Source organism: Triticum aestivum, chromosome 6A (assembly GCF_018294505.1).
Source record: "Triticum aestivum cultivar Chinese Spring chromosome 6A, IWGSC CS RefSeq v2.1, whole genome shotgun sequence".
Lineage (NCBI taxonomy): Eukaryota > Viridiplantae > Streptophyta > Magnoliopsida > Poales > Poaceae > Triticum > Triticum aestivum.
The window spans coordinates 31126167-31146992 of NC_057809.1; the positions used below are offsets into that span (position 1 = coordinate 31126167).

The following is a 20826-nucleotide window of genomic DNA, read 5'->3' on the forward strand; positions in this document are numbered from 1 at the left end:
CAAGGTGTGCTATGATTTTTGTGATGCTACTCAAGCTTCTATGCCGATGTTGTATGAATTAGTAGAGCACTTGGGGTATGAGACGGCTGGAAGAATTGCTATTTACTTGTTGCTGCCAGGTATGCAATTGAATGAAGGCGGGTTGAAGTTGTTGTCGAGGAACAATGACACAAACATTATTAGGAAAGTGGTCAGGGAGGGGTACAAATATCTCATGTTTTACCTGGATCATGAGGACAACTATGGTGGAGGAGGATGGGACGATGCGGTTTCAAACCCTCTTACTCGTCAGAGAGAGGAAAATATCGTTGAGCCTAGCTTTGTTGTCCCAGAGGAGAATAGAAGTGAGGTAATGTATACAGGTGATAGCACTTGTGAAGGAACAAGTGGTGGCAGTAGAAGAAGCAGAAGAGCAGTCGCAGAGGAGGAAGATGACGAAGGCTCTTGGTCAGATAGTGACGACTCTGATTATAATCCGGAAGAGCTTGTGGACAGTGACTATGACCTGCAGGATGGGGATGAGGATTTGGTGATGGATGAGTCACATGTTGCTGATGATGAGAAGAAGGGTAAAAGGAAAGGGAAGCAGGTAGCTGAAGATGACAATTCTGAAGATGAAAAGCTTGAAATGCCAGAGTCAGATGACGAGGAAATGAAGTTCAAGTTCAATCATTTCATAGAAGAAGATTTGCATGAGCCGAAGTTTCATGTTGGGCAGGTATTCTCGTCAATAGAATTGATTAGGAAGGCAATTAGGGAGTATAGTTGCAAGGAGAGACTTGGCATAACATTTCCAAAAAATGATAAAACAAGGATTGGAGCAAGGTGTACCAATGGCTGTCCATGGTATTTGTATGCATCGCATGACAATAGAACAAAGGGGATTATGGTAAAGACATTCAAAGATGAGCACACATGCAGCAAGAAGTGGCAAGTGAGAGCCTTTACGGCGAGATACATAGCAGATAAATATGTTGAAAAGATTAGAGCTGATGAGAAGATGTCAATTAAGGGTTTAGGAGGATTGATACAACAAGAGTGGAATATGAGAATTCATAGGCAGAAGCTTTGGAGAGCAAAAATCTCAACTAAAGATAAGTAGACAAGCATGATTATAAATGAAGAATATAAATGAAGAATATACTATAGATAAGCAGAAAAATCTCAACTATAAGCAGAAAAATCTCAACTAAAGATAAGTAGACAAGCATGATTATAAATGAAGAATATACTATACCTCTTCGATCAATGAAGAAATGACACTATCCTCATTATTAAGTGGATCATGTTGTGCCAACTCCCTAGTTTGCAAGTTTTGCTCCTGAATTGAGAAAACAAATAATTACTTACTATAGTTTGCACGTTATATCATATTAAAATGATAGATATAATTCAATGATTATTATACTTGTGTAATGACAGGAGCTTCTTCATCAGATGACGAAACCTCTGGCTCTGCTCTAACTCTCTTCTTTTGTCCCTTTTTCTTTGGTTTCAGGCCTAGTTTGAAATCTTTGCATCCACCAATGTTATGTCCTGCAGATCCACAATAGCTGCAATGAATAACAACCCCACCCCTTCCAACTTTCTTGCCTGCCCTCCCCTCTTTCTCTTCAGGTTGTTTCCTTCTGTTCTTTTGTTTCCTCCCTTTCTTTGTTTTTACTTTTGGAGGAATGATTTCCTTGCCATACATGTTTTGCCACTCACTAATATCATTGCAAGGCATAATTATGTGCTCATATGCCTTGCGGTAGGTCTCAATGGAGTAGCATTGGTGAACCATTGATTCTGGGGCAATGTTGTCATATCTGCAAGCTGAAACACCATGACAACAAGGAATCCCTGTTAAATCCCATCTCCTGCAACTGCATTTCTTCAGGTTTATGTCAACACTGAACTGGACACCTCTATCATCCACTTGAAATATGCCCATTCCAGCTGGATCTGCAATGCAAGTATTTGCTGCATCAATATGCCTATTCAGTCTTTTTCTGATTTTCGGACATATATGACCAGTCCACTTTTGGGACTCCTCCTGCTTGCCACATATTCTCCCCATGCACTGCCCTTTGATCCTTTGAATCATGCTTAACAAAGGTAGTTCTCTTGCATCTAAGATATACTTATTGAATACTTCACAATTATTGTTCAACAACACATCACACTTAGGGAATTCAGTCTGAAATGCCCTCACCCATGTTTTTGGGTCTAACTCTTCCAACCAATCATGAGCGTGTTTGTTTAGAACTAACATTCTATTCATGTTCTCCCTCCACTGACCATGTGTAGTACTTCTAGCACATCTCCACAATTGGTTTTTCAATATATCTCCTTTAAAAATTCTATTGAAATTTTGCCAGATATGTCTCACACAATATCTATGCTCTGAATCAGGAAATAATTCTCTAACAGCCTTAATTAATCCCTGGTAATGAACAAATATGATAAAAAAGACATATAGTTAGAAGCATATGTATGTAAAGAACATAAAGTGAAGCATTTTCTATGTAAAGAACATATTTTCATTAACACTTACTTTCTGCTTGTCAGACATTACTGTCCAAGGAGAACTGTTCACAATGCCCAAGTCTTCTTTCAAAGAACTCAAGAACCACCTCCATGACTCTGTGTTCTCAATTTGCACCACTGCAAAAGCCACAGGATATATGCAATCATTCGGATCCATCCCAATAGCAGTCAACAGAATGCCTCCAAACTGAGTTTTCAAATGACAACCATCGACAAATATTACTGGCCTACAAGCCGACAAAAATCCCCTCTTACAAGCATCGAATGAGAAGTAACACTTCTGGAAAATTCCATCATTAGCAACTTCAATGAAAAATGCACTCCCTGGATTGGATCTCCTTAACTCTGCTGCATAGTCCCACAACTTCCTGTACTGTGCTATTTCATCCCCATATATTGTGTTCAATGCAATTTTCTTTGCTCTCCAAAGCTTCTGCCTATGAATTCTCATATTCCACTCTTGTTGTATCAATCCTCCTAAACCCTTAATTGACATCTTCTCATCAGCTCTAATCTTTTCAACATATTTATCTGCTATGTATCTCGCCGTAAAGGCTCTCACTTGCCACTTCTTGCTGCATGTGTGCTCATCTTTGAATGTCTTTACCATAATCCCCTTTGTTCTATTGTCATGCGATGCATACAAATACCATGGACAGCCATTGGTACACCTTGCTCCAATCCTTGTTTTATCATTTTTTGGAAATGTTATGCCAAGTCTCTCCTTGCAACTATACTCCCTAATTGCCTTCCTAATCAATTCTATTGACGAGAATACCTGCCCAACATGAAACTTCGGCTCATGCAAATCTTCTTCTGTGAAATGATTGAACTTGAACTTCATTTCCTCGTCATCTGACTCTGGCATTTCAAGCTTTTCATCTTCAGAATTGTCATCTTCAGCTACCTGCTTCCCTTTCCTTTTACCCTTCTTCTCATCATCAGCAACATGTGACTCATCCATCACCAAATCCTCATCCCCATCCTGCAGGTCATAGTCACTGTCCACAAGCTCTTCCGGATTATAATCAGAGTCGTCACTATCTGACCAAGAGCCTTCGTCATCTTCCTCCTCTGCGACTGCTCTTCTGCTTCTTCTACTGCCACCACTTGTTCCTTCACAAGTGCTATCACCTGTATACATTACCTCACTTCTATTCTCCTCTGGGACAACAAAGCTAGGCTCAACGATATTTTCCTCTCTCTGACGAGTAAGAGGGTTTGAAACCGCATCGTCCCATCCTCCTCCACCATAGTTGTCCTCATGATCCAGGTAAAACATGAGATATTTGTACCCCTCCCTGACCACTTTCCTAATAATGTTTGTGTCATTGTTCCTCGACAACAACTTCAACCCGCCTTCATTCAATTGCATACCTGGCAGCAACAAGTAAATAGCAATTCTTCCAGCCGTCTCATACCCCAAGTGCTCTACTAATTCATACAACATCGGCATAGAAGCTTGAGTAGCATCACAAAAATCATAGCACACCTTGCGGCCATTCAGATATGCCCTGCTGCTTCCACCGCCAAGGAAAAATCCTCCAAATATGAACTCCACAGTAAATAGATCACTGCCTTCCTCTGTTATAATTACACAAAAAAAAGTTTCAGATGGAAAGATGAAACAACTGTGTCTAAATCCTAACCAAATTATGCCGTTGACTTAATGAGCGACAAACCTCAATTTTATTCAAAAATGAAACTGATAAATAGGGGGGTGATCAATTCAAAAGGATCAGCTGAGTTCAAACAGAAAAAGAAATCTATCTCCTACGAGCAACAGGTACAAGTCTGAACCCTAACGAAATTAGTGCATACAAATTATAAATTTCACGGTGGAATGGGTAATAGGTATGCAAATGGTGGAAAATGAGCATATGAAACAACAATCGACTTGAATTATTCCGGCGATCAACATACCGTACGTCGGGACGGGCCCCTTATCCTGGCGTTGTATGGGCGCCATCAGCGGCACTCACAGCGGAAGACGACAGTGTCGCCGCCTCCCTCTGAGGCCTTCCCACTCCGGGTGCTCCCCACGGCCGCGATCTCTGCCCTCGATCAAACCCTCCTCCGCTGTTGGCTGCGTCGTGCTCGGGGAAGAGAACACAAACGAACAGAGGCGGCAACTGAAAACCTCGATTACACAGGGGGTCGTCTCGTCGTCTAAGTCCGACTCAAGCCAGTCGGTTCGGCTGGACCAGCTCTAGGCGCTGACGTGGCAGGGGAAAAGGGCCAGACGTATGCCGCTGCGTATACAGGACCGTCTCTGTTACACAATTGCAAGTCTGAGGACCGTACAGAAGCACTTCGCGAGTACCAGGATGGTTTTGTTACAAGCCAACGAGTACAGGGACGAAGTGTGCAATTTACTCGATGGTAGGAAAAAGAAAAGATATCGGGCAAGAAAACAAATTCCGACCTGCCGGATTCGAACCAGCGACCTAAGGATTCTTCTGCAACACTACAGTCCTCCGCTCTACCAACTGAGCTAAGGTCGGCTTGTGTCTACAATTTGATAGTTAGCTCTAATAAAGAGAAGAGTCTATGACTACGTCAGATGCACGATCTGCTAATCAACAGCACATTTTTCCCCTACTCAACAGCACTTGAGGAAGGGATGTGATTCAAATCACCCGACTGATTTGTTGTCTCCCGTCCACCACTTCGTTCATGCGACGCGTGTCCCTGGTGACTTGTCTATGGCTTATCGTGCATCACGTTCGTCCTTTACCTAAAAAGGGTCCCCCCTTCCCGCTTTATGTATGAAGCAACCATCACTATAAACATTCGATCAAATCGATATCAACACACGCCACCACGGCACACAACACACACCCAGGACAAGATATAAAGGTGCCGGGCACCACCACACCACACAGACGACAACCGAGTAAACTAAAAGATGAGCTAAGAAGGACCACTTGGAGACGATGGAGACCTCCACCACCGAGGAGGGGGGAGACGGACAATCATGAAGCAAGGACTCCAAGACGGTGCCTTCTAGAAGGGTATGACCATGGATACCTGCCATCATCCGATCCGCAGATCAAGTTTTCACCTGGACCCACAAGCAAGCAGTGGGAGCGTAGCGACGGAGCCTTCAAGAAGAATACGACGTCCATAGACGCCACCGCCGACGACCAGTACAAGAACTGGGCAGGTGATGTACCCCGTCACTCACACCCTTTCGACACACCCCTGCTCCGTCCACCACCTGCAGCCAAGCCTCCCGCGAAGCCATGGATGCTCACCCGCACTTGAGATGGAGGTTCCGCCCCCCCCCCACACCTCCCACCGCCAGGGCTACCGCCCAGCATCCAGGCACCCCCAAGACTATCCAAAGGGATCAACTTTGTACCACAGGGACACCCTCGACCGACGAACCGCAGCATACATCCCGCCTTGAACGTCGCTGAAGCTGCGGCAGCCGCACGCGGATGGGGAAAGGGGGAGGTGGGGGAGCGGATGCATCCAGACCGACACACCCCTGTGCCAGTGACGGGTGGCCCGAGCACGTCAGCGCCGCCCATCCCTCCAGCCAACCTCCCCATCCTTGCCTTATCTTCTCCTTTTCACCTCGCCGCCATTTCATGTCGTGCTTGTTGCCGCTATTGCCTGCCCATCTCAACCAGACGAGGATGCTGGCAGCGTGCTAGGCGGACCTCATCGCTGCAACACGACCCGCATGGCTTTTCCTCCCCATGTGGTGCAAGGTGGACTGTCGCGCGCCATCGCTGCTACAAGCAGAGCATGGCTTTTGTGAGCCGCAATGAAGCCTGACGATGTTCGCAACTTGGGGTCGTGAATATGCATGAATGAGCCACCACCGACCATCCCCATCTGCCTCCATGTTGTAATTGCAACGACGGAATCAAATGGTGACGACGAATGATGATGGTGCTGTTGCGACATGTGTCGGGAATGGCGGCAGCCTTTCTGGAACATCATTTTCATTGCAAAATTTGATGTAGCATCACCTATGTTGCAAAAGTTTCTTCCGCAACATGATCTATGTTGCAAAAATTGAATACAGAAAAATTTCTACAAAAAGACCTCTTTTGCAACAAAACATTTGTTGCAAAGATTTTTGCAATAGCAGCTCTATTGCACCAAGGGAAGATGTCGCACGGCCACACAAGGACGCCATATCCGATAGATCGCGACTTGGCTGATCTCTTAAAAAGATCAGTCGGCTGACGCGTAGCATATGCCCCTTGTGACCTCAAAATCTGAAATAGATATATGTTGCTATCCTTGTGCAAGATTACAAAAAATGAGGAAACAATTGGAGTGTGATTTGCAGCAAAGTAACACAATCCATGCCCCATATATTAATCTAGTACACAAATTCGAGCAATCTAAAAAAAGTACACATATTCAAATGTATGATGATCCGGCACACCCAAGAGCATGAGTGGCGAGGATGTGTCGAAGGGGAGGGAGGAAGCTGTTTCCTACCATGTAAGATGGCACGCAAGTCGGGCATGCCAGTCTGGTGGCTCAGGATCCCACGCGTTGGCACACCTGACTGACGACTCGGTCTTTGCAGAAGATTGGGTTGGCGTGTCCGAAAGTCTTGAGATTCCAGCAGATCCGGTGGACCCCAACGCTATGCAGAATTGCGACGTGCATGCACAAAGACGACATGTTCTTGGTTAGCCTATCGTAGGGCATTTTGGCTGCACCGGGAGTGGTCTATGCACCACAACTATCCGAGAACAACATACCTCACATATCTGTTCCTATATTTAGGATTTTTGGAACGTGGATAGACGTGCATTTTTCCTTGCTCCAAAATGACGCCTGAGACAAAAGAGTGTACGTTTAGCGAAGGGGCCATACCGTCATTAGGTGCTTCTCATCAGGAAGTAATGCCTAGCGCACGAAGGTGAGATCATGTCCGATGAGGCTCTGCAGGCCTGCGTGGGACTCTTCTCGCACCCATTTGACACACTCCCATATTGCAGCCATATTGACTCGAGCAAAATACCACATTATTATAAAAAGAAAGAAAATACACTTCATCATCTCTTTATTTATCCTGGAAAAAAAAACCATGTTTCTAAATGACTCAAAAACACCGTACCCTAGTCTTCTATTCTAGTCTATATCAGTACCCTATGTATAGCATATGAATAATTTTCATTATTAAGCTGGATGGATCCGCTACATCGGACGGCCAAGAGCTGCTGGTCCTCAGATCAGGTCATATGATGTACTGGACCCTTCCATGTGGGATATATCATATATGGTAAAAAAAAAATTGGATTTGCCCCGCGCGCGTGCTTCACAGGGACTCCGTGCACGCAGCTACTCTCTCCGTTCTAAATTACTTGTCGTAAAAATGGATGTATCTAGAATTAAAATATGTCGTAAAAATGGATGTATCTAGAATTAAAATACATCTAGATACATACAAGTAATTCAGAACGGAGGGAGTACCTGGCTGGCAAGGACATGTCGACCATTCTCTCCCCCTTGGTCGCTACACATTTTCCTGAATCGACCGCCGCAACACTCCCGTTCAGGCTGCCGGTTCGATCCTACAGTACATCCGCCGGCACCCTAATCCCGGCCCTTCCAGTCGCCTCTCCCATTACAGTCCCCGCCATGCCATGGAGGACAAAGGCGGGAATGCTGGCGGTGGTGGAGGAGCGTCACTGGAATTTGGATCACGCACTGGGCACATCACAATGCTGGAAATCAGGTGACGTGGAGTGATCCTGATAGTGGAGCCAATTTTCTTGTTGACCTGTGCCTTCTGATCCATCATTATTCAAGCCATACATTGCAGTCTAAAATTCGTGACCACCAGGTGTTTGCGTTTATGCGCACAAGGCTTCTCATTTTCTATTTTAATGACCCGTACTTCCCAATCAAGGCAGAATCGAACAATGCCAGGAAATCCTAGATTCCAACCTAGAGTTTGTTTGTTTGTTTGTTTGTTTGTTTGTGTGTGTGTGTCTCCACAAAGCTTTTCGCTTTTTCTGTCCAATCTTATATGCTGCTATACAATTGTGTAAATCTCATATCGAACAAACGTATGATGATGACATCTATACCGCTATATTGCACACAAATAGCTTTCAATATAGACAAAATCCTAGAGGCTCGCTAGGTTGTTACAAGAGACGGCGGTCAAATGACATAGTCAGCTAGTTCTACTATGGGTCGACACCAAAACAACACAGAAAAGAAAACCTACTAGAAAGTACTAGATCCTAACTACATCTGTATAGTCGTGGGAGTATGGGACCCACACCAACCTTGTCGCCGGCTGGCGGCTAGCCTGAGATGAGAGGGGAGGGGCCAACAGTGGAACAGAGCAGAACGCCGTGGTTACTTCTTCTCCCTCCAGTTGCACTTGCAGCGCGAAAAAGAGAGGATGTCGCTTTCCGAGACTTCTTTCCTGAATCTTCAGGCAGTAGAGATAACAGCTTGGACTTCACCTGTATGTACAGCACAACTCCGTGGGTTTATAACATAGAAGAAAGAAATGTCATGTACTCCGGTGACCATAAAGAAATGTTGGGGGTACCTTTTAGCTCTCTTTCCTAGTAGGGAACCACAGCTATCAAAATGGGTAGCTGCGTTCACCAAATTTGTAACACGTCTCTCCTGACCCAAATAGTAGTTTGTGTCTCCTGCAAAGTTAACACATAGTTAAACTGATGCCCAGATCACAGTCCGACAGGAGATAATTCTGGTTAATACATTGAAACAATACTTTATATAGGAATATCATCTCTCAGGCTCACAACTGATTTCAGGAGATGATGACATGGAAGAAGTGAGTAAGAAACAAAATGGCTGATGAGAAGTGGGGTATACCTATTCTGACATGACCGATGCGGGAAATCTTGTTCCATTCAGAGCTCTCTTTCTGTTTCCAGCTTTCCTCCACCTCTGGATCACATTCTCTGATAATGAAAGACTCCAGCGAAGAGGGCAGGTCAGGAAACGGGAGGCGACGGCGAACTTCATCAAACTCCAGTCTCTTGAGAAAGCAAAAGTCTTCTAGCCTTAATGTAATCTCCGGCTTCAATATCTCCAGGGTCTCAACGGACCTATTTTGTCTCATCCATCTCTGAGATATTGTTCCACATCCAACGGAGATGATCAAGTTTTTTTGTGCTACACAATCTGTTCAGTGGCTCCATTTTAACATGAAGGTGGTATGGATCCAGAGGGAGTCCTTCAAGGCGACCCCAACCAATGAATCTCCATACATTTCACCTATTTCTGCAGCCAGCTGAAGCTGGTCACAGTCTGTAATTTCTAGCCAACTGAGATATGAAAGAGCTCCAAGCCCACCCAAGGATGACAAGAAAATACAGTCTTTTGCAACCATTTCTCGCAGTGCCGTGAGACTCCGGAACACCTCTGATGATGGAAGAGACTTCACCCTGGAGCAGTTGCACAAACTTAATGATGTAAGATTAGTGAGACCAACCAGTGAATTCAGCAAAGGAAGTTGGAGGTCACCACACTGCACCATAGAGATTTCCTTAAGCGTGCAAGGGAGTAGTCCACCATCAACCTTCGGCATCGTCATTCTCAATGAGTAACAGCACCCAATACGAAATTCCGTAAGATCATTCATGCTCCCAAATGATAAAGGAGCATGGATTAACCTTTTACAGTCAACAATCTTTAGGATCTGAAGAGTGCAGATATAGTGCTCCTGCAGTAGAAAGCTCTCTGCCAACATGGTCAAATTTGAACAATTGCTGATGATGACTGATACTAACTTGGGTGGCATGGCCTCAGAACCAATGTTACCATGGTGGACAACAATTCTCGGGAGGATGTCCAATCCAACATTATTTATTTCCAGCTGCATCAAAGTCAGAGGTAGAAGTGGCAGTTTCCTTAATCCCTGGCATCCTTCCACCACTAGGGTTTTCAGATTTTGAGGCAAGGAATCACCAGATGATTGTCCAATCTGTTTCAATCCAGTAAGGTTTTGCAATTCGAGATGCTTGAGTAGCTGTAGATTTCCAAGAGATGGAAGGCACACCCAATTTTTGCACTGTCTCAGCTCAAGTGACACCATATTGACCAGTGGGGGATGGTTTATTCAAGGTGGGAATCGGACACCACTGTATCCTGTAATTTCAAGATTTTCAAGACGAGCATGTGGCTCAAGTATATCAAGAACCAGATTGTCTTCCTTCAGAGCCTCATTAGTTTCAGACCAGTTAAGTGACAGTGACCTAAGATAGGATTTCTCATTTATCTTGGCCTCTATAACCTCTTCATGCCTTTCAACATTCTCAAGGTTGCACAGTCGTAGCTTGCAAAGGCTTGTTAAATTCATCAATGAACTTATTCGGTAACCTTCCTCTGACTGAATACTGAAGTTATACAATTCTTGAAGTGAAGTTAATCTGCCAACAGGACACTGACCAAATCCATTAGTACCATAGGACACATACCACAGGTGAAACAGGTTTTCCATATTCTCCACTTGTTCTGATGCTGTACCTATTCTTTTCGCTGCAATAAGTACTTGTAAATGATAGAGCTTAGAAAGTCCATGTATTTTCTCAATCGTAGAGAAAGAGATATAACGAAGGTGCTTGTTAGCAACTTCTTTCGGGAAACAGAACTTGGTTACCCCTTTTAAGCTCAATAACCGTAAGCACTTAAGTTTTTCTATAACTTCCTCCAGTGCATATACATGACCAGTGCTGACATGATAAGAATCTTCCACGACGAGTGTACGCAAACTCTTAAAGCAGGAAATGGCCTTGATCTCCTCACATGATAACTTGCTGAAGTTTGCTATCCATAAGGGCTAGTTTGGTTCCCCCGATTCCCCCCGGGATCCCGGCCTTATCCCTGGGCGGAGAAAGCACCGGCCAATCGGACCCCGGATTATTCGGCAGTCAGTTTGGAAGTCCATTGGACGGGGATATCCTGGCCCAATCCACGACATATCTACGGGGGGAAAATCCACGACTGCGGAGATCGGGGACGAAACCCCATCTCTCTCGTGCGAAAGCAAACTTCCTTCGTCTCGTGGATCCCCTCGCCTCCTCCAACGCCTTCCTCTCTCAAGCAGCAAAGCCTATGACCTCGTCTGCTCCCTCAAGCCCACGATATTTGTCAAACTTCCATGCCCTTCCCCGTGATGCCCAAATGGCACCAGGGATATCTCCCTATTGTGAGAGGGGATGCCATGAGCACAGGAAAAATCTCTCCCGGTGACTGCTACCCTGGGTTTTCCCTCCTCAGCAACCAAATGAGCCCTAAGTGTCTAACCGTACACTTATGATGCAGAAAACCACCGGATTCAAGTCTTAGGCATTCACCGGTAGAGACATTACGTGCCAACTCATGCAATAAATCATGCACAACATAGTACTCTGTGCTGTATTTCTGGTAAGGATTTACTGTTGGCACAAAAGTAAAGAATGACTTTCTTGCCAACTGCTGCAAATTATCTTTCTCCCATGTCTTCTGGCCTTTTGGTCCCACCTTCAGTTTGCAGGATCAGTCCTGAACCCATCCACATTTTCACTATGTCTTCCTTCTTAAACTTCTGTCCTTTTGGAAATATGCTACAGTATCTAAAACAAAGCTGCAACTGTTCAGGTAGATGATGGTTGCTCGATCGAAGAACAGTTGTGACGATAACATCTGTGCTTCCTTCTAAATGTTCTAATTGTCTCTCTAAGTTCTTCCAGTGCTCATCAGTTACATTGCTACGTAGATGGCCACCTGCAATCTTTGTAACCAAAGGACAGCCTCGAAACTTTTTTGCTATTTTTTCAGCAACTGACAAGAGATGTGCATAATCTTCCGGATTCAAACCACCAAATGCACACTTCTTGAAGAGCATACAATTTTCATCTTCATTTAATCCATTTAAGTGCAAATAGTCCTTTCTACTTCTCATCACACCTGTAACCATATCTGCCACAGATCTCATTCGGGTTGTCAGCAGGATCTTGCTTCCTGTTTGGATACTCCGCAAAGGTGCCATTAAATTTTCCCATTCACTAATTTTGTTATCTTCCCAAACATCATCCAGAATAAGCAGAACTTTCTTACGGTCCAGTTTGTCTTTGAGAATTTGTTGCAATGCTTGCAAAGTATCAGCATTAGGCTTCTCTTTTGTAACTGCCTCCAAGATCTTTTTCATTACCCTTGTTGAACTGAAAACATTATCAGAAACATGTACCCACAAAACACAGTCAAAGTGTGCTGAACCTTTCAATTCTTCGCACACAATCTGAGCAAGGGTTGTCTTTCTCCAATTCTGATTATTGCAAAAACCGGTACCTGAATAACAGTATCTGGATCATCATATACATTATCAGTCAACCACCTTATCACCTGGTTCTTCTCACTGTCACGACCAAATATCTCAATAGGCACCAAAGTGGAGCTAGTCTGGTATACACTTCTTTCAGCGCGATCTTGCAGGACAAGATTATCAACACGGCATAAAAGCTGAAGGAAACCACCCACATCTTTAGCAACAGTTTCTAACTTCTCTATGGCCTCCCTCAGCTTCTCTACCATGTTTCCCTCAGGAGTCATCCTTGCAGCCTTGCCAACAATCTGTTCTTTGAAAAACTTTGTGAACGGATTACGCACCTGTCCTAGGCTGTGGGCTTCTGCCTCTTCTTTAAGCTTGTGGTAGTCCATCTCATCAAGTGCATCCTCAGCTTCCTCGACTGCATCGCGGAATCGCCAGAGCCACTCAGCTAGTCCATTGCTCTCCTCACTGATCTCCTGATGATCAACAACATCGTACACCGCTTGGATGTCCGTGAGCTTTTCTGACAGATTATTCTTGAGCTCCTCTAGATCGTTAGGCTTGTACCACTCACTGAGATAACCGAATGCCTTGTTCAGGATGAATGAGATGGCTGGGGTTGCAACCGACTTCCCTGCAAAGACTAGTGCAGCAGTAGCAGCCATTGTTGTGGACAGGAGGTTTGGATCTCGCTCTCTGGACAGGAAGCAGGAAGGACAAGGAGGAGTCAGGACTAACACAACTAAAGAAAGATCTTTGCAGGCGACTTGTAGTCCTTGATACCACAATATAAACCTTCATTGACTTTAAGCATCGATTTTATAAAATGATATAGTTTTAAAATGCTAATAGAGCATATTATTTTCGGTGGAACATGGAGCTGGAGCGCAATCAAAATCCATTATTTTGACGTGGAGATTCCTTTAGAGAGTTGTGTTTGACTTTGGAATCGTTTACCGAAATCATTAATTTCCATGGAGGCACATATTGTACTTGTTTAAGCCAAACCACAAGTTCCGTGCAAGCACGTCATATATTAATAAAAGTGACAAGAAACTTGATAACTATTACTAGTTTAGTTAAGTGAACATCGTGGATGCGCCTAATGCCAGTGGACATGTTTAATCGTGCAACTACAGTTATTTACTATTGATCAATCACTCACATGATCTGGTTCCAAGGTAGGGTCAACCGGTTCTGGCTACTGGTTTATGGCCCTTCTGCAGTTCTGCATCTAGTGCACATGGAACAACTGAAACCTGAATGCCTGAGTCTTTAGTTGCACCAAACTTCATCTCTTCCTCACTTTGCTTTTTAGTTAAATCTTAGTCTATTAAAGACATGTGAGTATTAACTGTGTTAGATATTACATTAGGACATAAATGGTTACAACACGTTCTTAATGTCGTCGAGCCGTAGATGCCTCTTCTTTGCCAAAAGATAACTTGTAAAGTCTCCTTTTGGAACACCGAAATAAGGGACGTCACACAGTATAGAATCTTGCAGAATTTCAAACATAGGAATAGTAGACATTTTGCGTACCTCAAATTAAGAGCCGCGCTGTGTGAGGAGTGAATGGTGCACATTTGTTCCTGATGCGAGGCTGTACTGTACAAGTTGGAAATAAAAAAAACTTGTGTGCTTGCAGCAACGAAAAGGAGGCGAAGAGCCCTGATCAGGTGCGTGTTGAATTGTGGAAATGCAGGGGAGGGGAAGCGCAGTCGATTTCTGAAGCAATTTACCCAGGTGAGAAGATGGGGGCATGAATCAAAACAAAAGTACTTTTTGCTCAAGCAAAAGGTGGCGGCACAATAGGAGCACTGGATGTTGATCAGCTAACAAGTGGCGGATGCTTTCCAGGCAGGGGTGGAAGATTCAGTGACAAGTAAGACCTGATTCTAGTGTTGCACTTAAAAAACTAAGCTGCATCAGTTTTAATATATAGCCATTTTGTTGTACATAGGTGAAAATAAATCCTCTTCTCTTCCTTTCTAGGCAAAATTTCATCTAATCTGAAACAAATGTTATCCCTACAATATTTTCATGCTCGGCTGAAACAAATTTTAGTTTTGTTGGAATCATCTTTTGGCTGCTGTGGAAAACAGTGGACATGAACGATCGAAACAATTTCAGTATGTTGCAACGGAAACATCTGTCACAAATGGTCGAACCAATTTCCAGTTGTCATCGATGCGGATTCTTGAATTGGCTGCTTGATCAACTTCTTCTGTGTTAGAAACAAAATAGTTGTTTATAGTAATTTCCCATATAAACAGCATTGCATGAAACTGTTTTCAGTTATCTTTCTACATCAGTTCATGGAGCTTGTCTGGGGCAAAAGAAAGATGTGGGCAGCATGCATTCAGTTATCGTTCACAAAATCGGGTACAGGACACTGAACCTGAAATTGCGGCGCATTTAGTTTGCTGTAGAATACTGAAATACTTTGCTCGGCTACAATACAAATTAGCCGTGTCAAATGTCGAGATTGCCCCCATTGAGATGAACAGTCACACAGCAGTTCTCCGATATATAAGAGCTCACACTGGCTGAATGAACAGTCACCATTCACCACTCACCACAGCAGTTCTCTTTCTCTTCTATTCTCATTGCCTGCCAGAGGAGGGAGATGGTGGTGAAGAAGAGAGCGGCGGCCATTGCCGCCCTGTGCATGCTCCTGCTCCTCATGCTGTCAAGGCCATCTCGTCAGCAGCTCTCGGATCACTCCTGCGACTGCTACCGAAAGTGCTACTTAGAGTGCAAGAACGCCTTCCCGATGCTCTGCAAGGTCGTGTGTGGCGGCAGCTGCAATGACAACAAGGACCCTGTCGTCGCCTGCATGGTCGCCTGCTGCACCAACTCTGTCTGTGGCCTGCCACCAGCGCCATCCGGTAAGAGGACCTACCACCCTACTTTATGTGTCCGTCCGCAGAGGCACGTTGATGGAATATGTGTGCCCTTTTTGCTGTTATTTTGTTCTCATGATCTTGTGCTTGCACTGCCATTTTGCATATGCAGTTTGCGCTCCGGATTGTATCCATGCATGCAACAAGACGTGGGGTGGCCATGGTCCCAGCAAGGAACCTTAAAGATGGAAGATCGGTTGATCATGGGATCATACGATGTTGAGCGGCTGCACAAATGCAATAAAATGTATCTCACTTCGGTGCACTACTTGTGAGAAAGTTTGTGAATCTTATAACAAAGCCAGTTATCGAGGCATGTGGCAAATACCTGCTAATTTTGATGTGTCTTTGATTTTAGCTTCCCCTGTCCAGATTGCAAGAGCAAAATTATCTATCTTATTTTTGTGACAAGGAAGTGACATATGAGGTTCATGTAACAAGTAAAAGAATTCAAACATGAGCAAAGTCATCCAAGCTTTGTGTGAATCCCAACAAAGGGAAAATAATTTGAAATTCATCAGTCAGAACAGAACCAGACAAATTCATTGGTCAGACTCACAAAATAGGACATAAGCAGAAATTCGACTTAGGATTTCCCTTACTCATACAACATGGGACACAATCAAAAGAAAACAGTGAAAACGAGCGCATGCAAAATACAACACACCGTGTCCCTGCATTGTACATAGACTTTTAACAATGACGATAATCACACACACCCAAAACACTGAAGCACACACACCCGTGTATGAAAGAATTCAAGTTCAAACATTAGCCAACCACTGAAGCCTTCACCATATCTCAAAAAAAAAAAGTAAAACTATCCCAGTAGTATTGCTATGCTACTGAATATATGCAAATTTTGTTAAGTAAATAAAAGTGCATAATTGCAAACAATTCATAAGAGATGCCATTCCATGCAGATACTTCACATCTCCAGGCACTTAAAATTGCAATTTGTCCCTTACTAGTACTAAACAGCAGGTAATTAAACATATATACAATAGTTTTTACTGATATGTGCCATGCATCCATATAAACAGTATTGTATGAAAACTGCATCCGGTTTTCTTTCTACATCAGCACAGGCAGCTTCATAAGGGGTTGTCTGGGCAAAAGAAAGATGATGAGCATCATGCAACTGTCTAATCAGGTTATTTTGGCATGAAATTCCATTCGAGTTACATTCGGCAACTTGTATCAAGCTGTATAGAGGTGATTAAATGTGCCATAACTTGCACACTGGTATATAAATCAGAACTGCATTCTGTTTTCTCTATATCAACACATGCAGCATTGCAGCTTTAAGGTGAGCAGCGAGAACCACTAGCACAATTGGGTACAGGTACATGACACTCCAACTTTGGGTTACGGTCCTTTGATTTGCTGGAAAATAGTGAAATGCTATTGGTCCCATTACGAATTATCCGTGCCAATGTCGATATTGCCCTCGGACCTCCAATATATAAGGGCCCTCACTCTAGCTGAATGGCAGAGCCACCAACCCACCACACACCACAGGAGTTCTCTTCTCCCGTACGATTGTGAGGCCAAGGAGATGGAGGCGAAGAAGAGAGCGGCCGCTGTTGCCACCCTGTGCATGCTCCTCCTCCTCACGCTGCCAAAGCCATCCCATCAGCAGCTGTCCGAAGTCAAGTGCGAGTGCTACCGGAAGTGCTACCCTGGGTGCAACAACAGCACCCCTCCGTGGGTCTGCAAGGTGATGTGCGCCTGTAGCTGCCCCTTCTTCGACGACATCTCCGACCCCCTTCGCACCTGCTTGGACGCCTGCAACACGGACCCCATCTGTGACCTGCCAGCGCCGTTGACCGGTAAGACATGAATGATAGAATATGTTTTCTTTTCACACAAACTTTATTGGATGCGTTTGCTCTGTTTATGTATGAATTCTCATGTACATTGATTGAATGTGTGTTCTTTTCACAAAGCAAAAAGGAAACGTCTGTTCTGATGATCTTGGGCCGTTTCGCAGATCCTGAAGTTTGTGTAGACGAATGCTACAATGTGTGGGGCGCCCCTGGTCCCGATCCCGACGAGGAACATTGAAGAGCTAAAAGCCGGTCGAGCAGCTGTGATTGCTGCACCTGATGTCGAGCAGCTGTGATTGCTGCATCAATAAATAAAATGTGTTTTGCTTCCTTGTAACACTTGTGAGAAAATTTGTGAATCTTAATATAAACATGGTTATCGATGCATGTGGAAAATCCCTGCTAATTTTGATTTTACCTTCCTCTGTCCAGATGACAACAACAAAATTCTTTATCTTCTTTTTGCGAGGATTAAGGAACATAAAAGCTTAACATTTAAATTATTCAAATATTAGCAAACTAATCCAAGCACTGCATGAATCTCAACGAAAGCAAAATAATTCAAAATTCACTGGTCAGAACCAGATAAGCATTCACCCAAAACAAACACACAAAATGAGACATAAGTACAAATCTGACGCAGAATACTCCCCACGTAGTACAGCACTGAACACAAAGGAAAAGGGGAAAAGATGAACACATGCATAACACAAGCAAACGATCAATTGAAATGTAGTAACTAATTGAAGCAAGCTATCAAGGCACATCTATATCTCGGAAACCGGAACGTAACTGTAGATACCTGCAGGGAAATCACATGGCGTCAGTCAAAGCAATTTGTACAAGGCATTCATGGAAAACCGTTGACATTATATCTGAAGACATTGTATGGCTCAAACAATAAGCACTAAGCACTAGCTAAACCATCTTGGAAATTGTGTGAAAAGCTCCGGCGTGAGATCACCTCAGAATTATATTAGAGAAAACCAACATTAGAAAAAGATTCCCGACATGTGCTGATGTAGAAAGAAAACAGGTCGCTTCACAGGGAAAATAGAAAGATGAGCAACATGCACTTTTCTAATTCGTGTAAGATCCAAGGTTATTTTCAGGTGCTCCACTAGGGGCTAGTAAGTGGCAGTAGGCACCATCTTGTTCGGGAATTAATACCATTGGAAAATTGGCTACAGGACACTCCAACCTGAAATTGTGGGTCATTTGATTTTCTGGAAAATACTGGAATACTTTGTTACGTTACACTACAAATTATCCAGGTCAAACGTTGATATTGCCCTCAGAACTCCAATATATCTGACTGACTAAGAGAGCCACCAGTCACCTGAAAACTCCCACAGCAGTTCCTTCCCTATTCTCTTGTCATAGCTCGTGCGAGGAAGGAGAGGAGATGGAGGTGAAGAAGGGGGCGGCTGCCATTGCCGCGCTGTGCATCATGCTCCTCATCATGTCAGTGCCATCCAAGCAACAGGTGGCCGCCATGTCCTTCTGCGACTGTTACCAGCAGTGCCACGACGGGTGCAGGCACAGCGTCCCTTGGTGGCTCTGCAACGTCGACTGCGCCAGCAACTGTGACGGAGTTGACAAGAAGGACGCCCTCGCCGCATGCATCATGGTCTGCAGCACGGACTCCATCTGTGACCCGTCAGTGGCACCAACCTGTAAGACCAACAGAACACCTTACTTGCATTCCATTTGCTCCGTTGCTTTTATAGATGAATTCTCCTGATTCTCCTGAACATCGGTGCAACATATGCTCTCTTCTGCTCGTCTTGGCCATTTTTGCAGATACACATGGTGTTGCGGATTGTATAGCTGAGTGCAACAAGAGGTGGGGCAACAATTAACGCCAAGTAACCTTCAAAATAAAGAGTTGAATAGCCTCTGGATCATGGGATCGTGATGTTGAACGGCTGTGATTGCTGAACCAATCAATATTCAATAAAATGTGTATTGCGCGTCCACACAACACTTTGTGAAATTTTGCAAATCAGAGTGACATGTTTACTTCATACTCCAAACCTTGGCAATCTCATCCACTTAAACATTAGCAATCTCACTGAAGCCTTCCCTCAATCTCAGGGAAACCAAAACAACTCAACATTCACTAGTCAGAACCAGGTAAATACAAAAACGCTAAATGGGCATAAGGAGAAATTCAACGCAGAATTCGTCCTTGCCTGATACAATATGGAACTCAATCAAAAGAAAACAGTGAATATAAACACACACAAAATGCAAGGAAGATCAGCTGAAAGTGTTATGACCGGCATATTAGGGGCTTAGCCCAGTTAGTTGTGGTCCAGTTTATCTTATCGTTGTTAGGAGCTTAGCCCAATTACTTTATTAGGAGAATTATATAAACTAGTGTAAGGACCTGTTTTGGGATTAAGCAAGAAGGAATCATATTTGCTCGGCTTCCTTAGGGAGCCGGGAGACCTAACCCTAGCCGCCGCCCCTGTGCCCTCTCTCTCTCTCTCGCACGCAACAACGGCGCCCCAGCGCCAGCGATCACGCCTTCCTCCCCGCCATCCCTCATTCCACCCCTACAATCTGAGACCACGCCCTGGTAGGGATCCGGTTCCTACCAATTTGGTATCAGATAACTTCGGTGCGATCATGTCCTCACCGCCGACCACCCCGACCCTCCCACTACCGACCGCGACGACCGCCCCGATGGCCTAAAGGAAATATGCCCTAGAGGCAATAACAAAGTTGTTATTATATTTCCTTATATCATGATAAATGTTTATTATTCATGCTAGAATTGTACTAACCGGAAACTTAGTACATGTGTGAATACATAGACAAACAAAGTGTCCCTACTATGCTTCTACTTGACTAGCTCGTTAATCAAAGATGGTTATGTTTCCTGACCATAGACATTTGTTGTCATTTGATGAACAGGGTCACATCATTAGAGAATGATGTGATGGACAAGACCCATCCGTTAGCTTAGCACTATGATCGTTTAGTTTGTTGCTATTGCTTTCTTCATAACTTATACATGTTCCTATGACTATGAGATTATGCAACTCCCAAATACCGGAGGAACACTTAGTGTGCTATCAAACGTCACAACGTAACCGGATGATTATAAAGATGCTCTACAGGTGTCTCCGATGGTGTTTGTTGAGTTGGCATAGATCGAGATTAGGATTTGTCACTCCGATTGTCGGAGAGGTATCTCTGGGCCCTCTCGGTAATGCACATCACTATAAGCCTTGCAAACAATGTGACTAATGAGTTAGTTACAGGATGATGCATTACG

At 44.1% G+C, this 20826-nt stretch overlaps 2 protein-coding genes, 1 non-coding gene and 1 pseudogene across 3 annotated transcripts; 2 read left to right on the forward strand and 2 right to left on the reverse strand.

The window, feature by feature from the left end:
* Positions 1-4948: 4948 nt before the first annotated feature.
* Positions 4949-5033, reverse strand: TRNAY-GUA (transfer RNA tyrosine (anticodon GUA)). The gene is given in 2 exon segments: positions 4949-4984; positions 4997-5033. It is a non-coding gene; the product is annotated as a tRNA-Tyr (tRNA).
* A 4403-nt stretch (positions 5034-9436) lies between these two features.
* On the reverse strand, positions 9437-13470 carry LOC123130135 (putative disease resistance protein RGA4; annotated as a pseudogene).
* A 1890-nt stretch (positions 13471-15360) lies between these two features.
* Positions 15361-16068, forward strand: LOC123130136 (uncharacterized). Its single transcript, XM_044550082.1, has 2 exons — positions 15361-15696; positions 15824-16068. Exons 1-2 carry the CDS (start codon positions 15435-15437, stop codon positions 15892-15894), a joined length of 333 nt encoding a protein of 110 aa, XP_044406017.1. The 5' UTR covers positions 15361-15434; the 3' UTR covers positions 15895-16068.
* A 2877-nt stretch (positions 16069-18945) lies between these two features.
* On the forward strand, positions 18946-19402 carry LOC123129373 (uncharacterized). The gene is made up of 2 exons (XM_044549564.1): positions 18946-19216; positions 19344-19402. The coding sequence occupies exons 1-2, from the start codon at positions 18946-18948 to the stop codon at positions 19400-19402; spliced, it is 330 nt and encodes a 109-aa protein (XP_044405499.1).
* The last annotated feature ends 1424 nt before the right edge of the window (positions 19403-20826 follow it).

Bases quoted from the DNA above. Each gene is read 5' to 3' on its own strand.
- LOC123130136 (XM_044550082.1), top strand. From the start codon at position 15,435: ATGGTGGTGAAGAAGAGAGCGGCGGCCATTGCCGCCCTGTGCATGCTC. The intron at 15,697-15,823 runs GTAAGAGGACCT...TTGCATATGCAG, and splicing joins CCTGCCACCAGCGCCATCCG to TTTGCGCTCCGGATTGTATC.
- LOC123129373 (XM_044549564.1), top strand. From the start codon at position 18,946: ATGGAGGTGAAGAAGGGGGCGGCTGCCATTGCCGCGCTGTGCATCATG. The intron at 19,217-19,343 runs GTAAGACCAACA...CCATTTTTGCAG, and splicing joins CCCGTCAGTGGCACCAACCT to ATACACATGGTGTTGCGGAT.